General features: G+C 46.0%; 1 protein-coding gene across 1 annotated transcript; it reads right to left on the reverse strand.

Annotated features, from left to right (window-relative positions):
- Positions 1–2,066: 2,066 nt before the first annotated feature.
- Positions 2,067–7,167, reverse strand: LOC115136590 (extracellular calcium-sensing receptor-like). The gene is made up of 11 exons (XM_029672128.2): positions 6,629–7,167; positions 6,228–6,519; positions 5,783–6,025; positions 5,547–5,645; positions 5,063–5,378; positions 4,808–4,980; positions 4,422–4,652; positions 3,720–3,843; positions 3,437–3,630; positions 3,049–3,327; positions 2,067–2,928 (listed from the first exon to the last, which is right to left on the reverse strand). The coding sequence occupies exons 1-11, from the start codon at positions 6,961–6,963 to the stop codon at positions 2,500–2,502; spliced, it is 2,715 nt and encodes a 904-aa protein (XP_029527988.2). The 5' UTR covers positions 6,964–7,167; the 3' UTR covers positions 2,067–2,499.
- Positions 7,168–9,033: the final 1,866 nt, after the last annotated feature.

The raw sequence follows: 9,033 nt of genomic DNA on the forward strand, positions 1-9,033 counted from the left end.
GGTAAACGCTAGACACTGTTCTACCATCAGAATGATAGGTAAGCGCTAGACACAATCCTATCGTCAGAATGCCAGGTAAACGCTAGACACTGTTCTACCGTCAGAATGCCAGGTAAATGCTAGACACAATTCTATTGTCAGAATGCCAGGTAAATGGGTCAAATATGGCTGAAAAAAGAGCAAAGACTGGGAAAGAGAGCAGGGTATAATGGAATTAATTCAGAGCATCCCAGGAGCTGACAGAAAAGCTTCCTGTAGGCAAATCAGAAATCCAAGTCCACCACCACTAGATCTTATTTCTCATTCACAAATGGAGAAACACAAGACAAATGCTGTTTTGTTTTCTAATGCCAGGACATGGTTTGACACAGGAACTACATATGGGAATAACTCCGTTAATTCTTCAGCACCGAAGGCGCTGCGTCGGGGGTTCTAAACTGACATTACATTTTTTTAAGATAGTCATACTATTGGTCATTTACCTATTTGATTTAAAAAAATGTATTTATTTATAAAACAAATATATAACAAATGTAACAAATGTATTTGATAAAATATTGATTGTGGCCTTTACTACTATAGCCCATAGAAACACATTGAATAACACATTCATAAATAACAAAAGGGACAGTCAAAAAAATGTATCATGAGAAGCAGAAGTTGGCACGTCGATGGTACCGGCTTCAGACGGGTCTCCTGATACTTGTGGGGGTCGTGGCGCAACTCGGAGAACACCAACGTGTTCGTGAGAGTCTCCTGATACTCGTGGGGGTCGTGGAGCAACACGGAGAACACCAACGTGTTCGTGAGAGTCTCCTCTTTCCAAGAAGTTATAGTTTGTAGGTCAAACCAATCGGACGCTAAAGATGTTTTACCTGAGAAGACAGATTTTCGGGATGTTTCATGGTCTGGCACACACCACTCTAGCTCTGCCACCTTTCACCTCATATGCGGAGGTGTGACAATGGTGGATGTGATGGACACGCATCCAATGCCACTCCAGCATTGCAACTGTAGATCACTTGGGGTGTTTTGTTGAAGACATTGCAAAGAAAGGAATCAATATTCACAGAAAAAAAATGCACAGCACTCCTAAATGCAGTTACAGGGCCTGCAGTGCATGAGGAACCAATAAAGGACATTGGGAGATATTGATTACTGATGAAAGTACTGATGTCACGACTAAGAAGCAGCTGGGTGTTCTGGTAAAACAACACAGCAATAAACTCTTTCAAATCATAAGCACATTTGGAGGAATAATAATCATTCCAACTGCTGACTCACTGACCTTTGCCAATGCCTTGTTCAGGTTTCTTGATGACAACAAACTGCATTGGTCTAGCCACAGATGGCTGCAACACAATGTGCAGCAAAAACAGCTCCGTCCTGACAAAACTTCAAGGACACACTCCGTATTACGTCTACATTAAATGTGTTTGTCATTCCGTGCAACTATGTGCCTCCAAAGCAGTTCATGTTCTTCCACAAAATGTAGAATATATGGTGTCACAAATACATACATGTGTTTCCAAAGCCCTCCAGCAACTCTGGAAATATGAGAACATACAGTGTATTCGGAAAGTATTCAGACCCCTTGACTTTTTCAACGTTTTGTCGCTTTCCAGCCATATTCTAACATGAGTAAATCGTTTTTTCCCACTCGTAAATCTACACACAATACCCCACAATGACAAAGCAAAAATAGTTTTTTAGAATGTATGTATGTAGAATGCAAATTTGAACAAAATAAAAAAAACAAATATCACATTTACAAAAGTATTCAGACCCTTTACTGAGTACTTTGTTGAAGCACCATTGGCAGCGATTACAGCCTTGCGTCTTCTGGGTGTGAAGAGGGAGTGATGGGGATTTGGAGAGGTTCCCACAGTGGGTAAACAGACAGTGGAATGTTACTGTTTTCATTTTGTTATACGATGTGGGACACACACTCGTACGCACACACACACACACACACACACACACACACACACACACTGACTGGGTGACGAAGGAATCATGTGTAGGGGGTCTAAGTTCTGTCAGACAAACTCAATACCTCTTCCAGCATGAGTAGACACTACGTAAACTTTATTGTTCATATAGACGTGTTTCATTACGACACTTTATAAGAACACATTCTAATATTAACAAAGTAATATAGTGAAGTTAGAGCAGGAAATTAATGTTTCCAAACAGAATGGACATTCCCCTGTTGAAATCATGATTTGAGGAAGTGTAAGTTAATTTTTGTCCATCATGTGTTTTTTAATGGTTTCTAATTGGACATCATGTGTTTCTTGGTGATTTATGTTTGTCCATCATGTGTTTCTTGGTGGTTTCTAATTGGACATCATGTGTTTCTTGGTGGTTTCTAACTGGACATCATGTGTTTCTTGGTGGTTTCTAATTGGACATCATGTGTTTCTTGGTGGCTTCTAATTGGTCATCATGTGTTTCTTGGTGGCTTCTAATTGGACATCATGTGTTTCTTGGTGATTTCTATTTGGACATCATGTGTTTCTTGGTGTTTCTCTCTGGTCTCAGAAGGATGATGTAACACTTTGGAGCAAACAGACATAACAGCAGCCCAAAGCTGGAGGCCAGGATGGCAAAGATCTCTACAGCTACTGTGTACTTCCCAGGAGAGCTGACGTAGGCAGGGATGAAGGAGATCCACACGGCACAGAAGATCAGCATGCTGAAGGTGATGAACTTGGCCTCGTTGAAGTTGTCTGGGAGTTTCCTGGCCAGGAAGGCTAAGAGGAGACAGAGGGAGGCCAGAAGGCCGATGTAGCCCAGCACCAGAGAGAAGCCGACCACAGAGCCCACCTCACACTCCAGGACGACCCTCGGCCCCCGACCCTCTCTGTCCCCCCTCTCAGCAGGTCGGGGTGGAGCTAAGGCCAGCCACAGCCCACAGATCAGCACCTGTTTAAGGGAACGGAAGTGGAAGGAAAACGCAAGCACAGTTAGCATAATAACAAATAATATGGTCAATGAAGGAAACAACTACATTCCCATAGAATATAGTAAAAACTAGATGTTCACCTGGATGAGTGTGCAGAGTGAGATACCCATCCTCTGCTGGGTGGGGCTGAAGTATCTCATCAGGTTCTCTCCAGGCAGAGTGGCCCTGAAGGCCACCAGCACCACCACAGTCCTGCTGAGCAGACAGGAGATGCAGAACACAAAGCTTATACCAAACAGGGTGTGTCTCAGCATGCACGTCCACGGCTTCGGCTGACCAATGAAAACCAGAGCACACAGGAAGCAGAGCTTGAGCGACAGAAGGAGCAGGAAGCTGAGCTCAGAGTTGTTGGCTTTCACCTGGAACGAGACATAGAAAGATAAATTAGACTGAGTGATGTCAGAAATCACATGACACAATCTCATTTCTGTCCAGTACCTCTATAAATGATCATATGATTCAACTCACCAGGGCCGTGTGACGGTGGTAGAGGAAGGTGGCCAGGGCACCGGCTGTGAGTGTTGCCCCGGAAACTGAGATGACAGACAGGATGACCCCCATGGTGTCGCTGTAGGAGAGGAAATCCACCAGCTGGGGGATGCAGGCCGTACGATCAGGGTTGGACCAGAACCGCTCTGGACACCTAATACACTCAACTGACCCTGATAGAGAAGGAAGAAGAATGAGGAGTCCAAATCAGGACCAATCAGGGTTGAGGAAAAATATGAATTGGAATCAGAACCGTTGATACCTGTTGTGTTGCTGATCTCTCCCTCAGCACAGGACAGACAGTCAAAGCAGCACACAGGCCTCCCCTTCTGTACCGCTTGCCTGGTACCAGGGGGACAGTCAGCACTGCACACAGACACAAGGACCTACCAGAGGGGGGAGAGGAAGAAGTTATCATCATCATCATTATCATCATCACTGCTATTATCATCATTATTACACAGACAGGCAGGCTTGCTGGGCCCCTCTGGAGACTATGTCAGGAATATGACCACACAAATATCTCAAATTCAGCATCATGTTCCCCCTGAGTGGCTCAGCATTCTAAGGCACTGCATATCAGTGCAAGAGGCACCACTACAGTCCCTGGTTCGAATCCAAGCTATATTACATTTGGCTGTGATTGGGAGTGTCTTCTGGGTTTGGCTGGGGTAGGCCATCATTGTAAATGAGAAGATGTTCTTAACTGACTTAAAAAAATATACTGTTCAGACACCGTTCATGTGGACTTTCTGTCTGCGTTACCATTCCCCTGTTATTTATTTGGTCTTCTTTATGTCTTTCTCTTTTCTGAATGTCTGCTTCAGGGTTATAAACTCAATAAATCTCTATCACTCACACACGCACGCACGCACGCACGCACGCACGCACGCACACGCACACACACACACACACACACACACACACACACACACACAGTGAAACTAAACTGAACAGTTCTAACCTCATCTCCACTGCCCCCACCCCACACGACTTTATCCATATCGATGAGAAACTGGTCGTCAGATCCCTCAGAGGACAGAAAATGTCCGACCTGGACAAACTCTGCCGTCCCCTCGGGGGTCACATGCCAGTTGATGATATCATAAGAGGCAGGCGGATCACCATTCATGTCGAAGTGGAAAGATTCCCCCACAGGAGTACTGAAGTTCACTCCCCTCAGGTAATGAACAATCTCAAATAGAAAAGGGCATTGGAACAGGATTAAGAGTTAGAACCAGTTGTGGCTTTTGTTTTTTAGTATTCATACCTTACAAAGTGTTTTCACTGTATCCTAACTGGAAACATTAGTGTTCTTAACTTGAAAACAGATCAACATGTTATTCTCACCTGGCTGGGCTGAAGCTTCCTGATATCAGGGCACTGTCCACCATTAAAGACTCCGTCCCCTGGTCGACAGGCCATCATATCCTGTATGGCGTAGGCGATGGCGTACACAGCCTTGTACACATTATAGCTGGCTCTCAGTTGAGACACGTCAGCATACTGGCTCTCCCCCTCACCTAGGATTGACACTTCATTTTACTGAGATAACATTGGGAATCAGGACAAAAAACTGAGATTTAGGTGTAAAGTCTCCCTCACGTATGACCTCTGACCCAGTACACTGTCGCCTGGACGACAGTGTCACGCTGAGGTCAACCCCCAGAGAACACCCAAACATCTCCTCCCATAATTCCCTCAGGAAGGGGTCGGACTTCTGGTAGTCCCCGTCTGGATGGAGGCGTGTTAGGAAAGGCCCCAGGCCGGGAATGTCAGCTTTCTTCAGGGCGAAACCAATTGTCCCGGCAAGAGAGGGCATGTTTTTCGGGGAGGCGATAGTAGAGTAGGTGACCCAGGCCTCTGAGGCAATCCACTGCTTATCTGTAATGTTCTGACGGACAACCTCTTCCATCAGGGCCTGGAGAATGAAATTGTTAAAAAGATCAAGATAGTCAAGATGAAATGCAAGATTATCAATTAGGAAATGATTGTGTCTGTAAAGGGCATCAAGACACGGTAAGAAACAAGGACACTGCTACGGCTGTGTTACAAATCATTAACAATACTCTGACTGGTAATTGCTCACCCCTGAATGACCTGTGAATCCTACAAACGCCACCACCACTCTGGCAGTAGATCCTCTGATGGTGTCCACTATGTGCCTGATCTTTCTCTTAGACGGTACCTTGGAGATGACCATCAGTGAGAGAAAGGTAAGAGAGTCAGAGAAAATCAGAGAGAGTGTTTCTATTAGATTAGAAGAGAGAAGGAGTCAGAGCAAAAGAGAGAGTTTATTGTCAGATCATAAGTGTGAGGTCGTACCTTGGGGAGGACCTCAGAGTAGGCGACACACACCCCAGATCCCTGGAGCTCTTGGAGAAGCAGCTGAACCCCAAACTTGCCATAGTCATCATCCTCTGACACTAGCCCTACCCACACCCATCTCTGCAGACGCAGAAGCTTGGCCATGGCCCGAGCCTGGAAAGCATCGCTGGGAACAGTACGGAAGAATGAGGGGTACTTCCAGTTGTCACTCAAACACGTACAGGTGGCTAAGTAACTCACCTGGGAGAGAACAGAGAGAGAGAGAGAGAGAGAGAGAGAGAGAGAGAGAGAGAGAGTCAAGGATAATTATAATTTGTAAAAGTCAGAGAGAAGTTGGAGAAGGAATTAAACTTTAGAGAGAGTGAAAGCTAGAAAGAGATTGAAATGTAACGTGAAAAGAGTCATCATCTCATCCCAACCTGTAATCCAACCCCTGCCTCACCATGGGTAAATCAAACGGCCCGAGGGTCTGTGCCACCACGATGGAAGCTGTGGAGCGGGCATCCCCGATGATGACGGGAACCTCAGGGGTTGTGCCACAATCTGTGCCCACCACGGAGGCCTCCTTGCCGGTCACCATGGCAAGGGCTGCCCCCAGGGTGGTGCCCTCTGACCGGCATGTGTCAGAAGCCAGGAACCCCAGGTTGAGGTTAGGCAGGAGGGCTGGGTCACGGTTAATCTCCTCCACAGCAAAGATCATAGTCTGGAGCCAGCGGTAAGCACGCTGTTTAAAACTGACAAACGGAAGAAAGGAAGAAACAGAGAGATAGGAGCTAACTGAATACACATTACCTTCAGGTGAAAACACAATGACAAAAAGCTGTTATCACACAAGCTGCGTACATTGTACAGGTAGAATTTCCCTTAATGCTCCTGAACTCCTGCTCTGGTAGAGGGGCTTCCACATGGATGGGGAACAGGCCCCCAATGACCACATCTCCTGCCAGATAAACACTGCCTGAGACGGGCTTAGCTATCAGCCGACAAGCCCCCTCTCCACCTCCATCCAGACCCCAGACACACACAGGGACATGGAGACAGTAGAGCAGCCACAGCCAGCCCCAGAGGCTCATCACCTGGAGAGAGACAAGGCTGAGGACTGGGAGAGTTACGTCACCTGTTGGAGAGAGACCAAACCAAGAACTTGCAGACAGAACACTCTGTAGACATAAAGACATGATCGAAAAGTGCTTTCAATGAAGATATACACCATACAACACAGAAACCTGTAACCAGACATGAAAAAAAAGCGATAGACACACAAAACCTTATTCTACCTCCTCCCTTCCTAGCAACAGTAAATCTTATCCTGATGAGACAGGCAGACAGAGAGAGAGAGAGAGGATGAGTGTCTGTCAGTCTGGCATCTCCTGCAGAGAGTGTGAGAGTGAAAGAGGTAGAGGAAGAGGAGAGACGGGGAGCTTCTGATATAGGGAGAAATGAGCCCCCGGCTAAAAAACAAGCACACAGCCACCAGGGGGTGCTTGTAGGGAGGACGGGGCAGGAGGGGGTTAATTGGGGACTTGTTATTGGAGGATAACTTGGGGAGCAGGTAATTGGGGGTAATTGGAGTAAACATTTGAGTGTGATGTTATTGAAGGTAATGTGTAGTACAGGAGATACAGTATCTGTTCTTCAACAACATCTGATGGATCCATTCAGACAGATATTACATCATACTGTACTTTAAATGATTTTATTAATTGTGGCTAAATGGATTAGGGAGAAGGACAGCGAGTGATTGAGAGAGAGCGAGAGAGAGACAGAGAGAGAGAGTGAGAGAGTGAGATACAGAGATAGAGTAGAGAGAGAGAGAGAGAGAGAGAGAGAGAGAGAGAGAGAGTGAGTGAGTGAGATGGAGAGAGAGAGAGAGAGAGAGATGGAGAGAGAGAGATGGAGATGGAGACAGATGGAGAGAGAGAGAGAGAGATGGAGAGAGAGAGAGATGGAGATGGAGAGAGATGGAGAGAGAGAGAGAGAGAGAGAGATAGAGAGAGGAGAAGTCATGCAGAATAACAGCTCCTGACTTTTTATAACTTTCTGGTTGTTAAGAGTGAGATTAACACATTTAAATTAGCAATACATTTATAGGTAACCAAATTGTACAACTGAAGATCAACACAGGAGGACAAGATTGACAGAAAGTGAATTAAAAGACCAATCTTAACCTTTCTAGCTAGCCAAAATCAAATGTGCCAGCTAGCTTACCATCTAACTCCAACTGTTTACTTGTGGTAACCATGGCAACACCAGCAGCAGCAGACAGAGACTTTCTCCCCTTTTTTTGAATTTCAAGCAGAAATGAAATCAGAGAAGGGAAGAATCCATTTTAAACACAGAATTCTGAGGGAGAACCGGGATACTTTCTTTGCAGACTGCTCACACAACAGGACTGTTACAAACCTGTTATTTTACACAGACCACACAGACCACACTACAGCTGGAACCAGGCTTTTCAGCTGTACAACAAAGAAAGGCATCTGCAAGGGAAGGCAAATACACATTTTTGAGGACAGCAAGAAGGACCAGGAAAACAGGTTTCTGATGGTAAACATGCACCAGAACGGCACTGTCATGGTCCAGGGCAGTGACGCTGCACTCAGCTCTTTTGTGCAGGACTTCCCCACCCTAAGGAAGATAGCGGAATCCAAAAAAGACAAGGACAGCCCCCTGACCTCTCTCCTCAGGCACCCCAACAGCACGAGCCCAGGCCCAGACCTACAACCACACAACAGGTCTATCCTGCCCCCTACCTGCCTACAACCAACATAGTCAAGACCACCATCAGCCTGCTGAGATACAGGCTCTCTGTGTTAGAGTTAGAGGTATGGGTTACTGAGCTAAAGGAGCAGCCCCTCAGCTACACCACCTACAGCCCAGACACAGAGCTTCTACAGGACAGGATCAACCAGTGCAGGTCCCAGCTGAAGAACTCTGTCTAGGAGCTGAGAGAGAGCCTTACCACAGCGCTTGAGGAGGTAAAAGCCACCATGAGGAGAGAGCTGGTGCAGGTAAAGAAGGAGATGTTAAAGGAGTTGTCTGTCATCAAGAGGGTGCTACAGCAGATAGAGCAGACTGTAGAGACTCCTAGAAAGAAACTGCAGCCCCTCACCACCCCTAACACCCCCACTCACCCACCTCTACCCTCTTCATATATGACACTCATAGGACTTCATGTTACACAATAGATGTATGTTTTGTTCGATAAAGATCATATATATATAAAAAAATCTCAGTATACATTGGCG

This window comes from Oncorhynchus nerka, linkage group LG11 (assembly GCF_034236695.1).
Source record: "Oncorhynchus nerka isolate Pitt River linkage group LG11, Oner_Uvic_2.0, whole genome shotgun sequence".
Taxonomy (NCBI): domain Eukaryota; kingdom Metazoa; phylum Chordata; class Actinopteri; order Salmoniformes; family Salmonidae; genus Oncorhynchus; species Oncorhynchus nerka.

Bases quoted from the DNA above. Each gene is read 5' to 3' on its own strand.
- LOC115136590 (XM_029672128.2), bottom strand. From the start codon at position 6,963: ATGTCTTTATGTCTACAGAGTGTTCTGTCTGCAAGTTCTTGGTTTGGT. The intron at 6,520-6,628 runs GTACGCAGCTTG...TCCGTTTGTCAG, and splicing joins GGAAATTCTACCTGTACAAT to TTTTAAACAGCGTGCTTACC. The intron at 6,026-6,227 runs GTGAGGCAGGGG...GTTCTCTCCCAG, and splicing joins GGCCGTTTGATTTACCCATG to GTGAGTTACTTAGCCACCTG.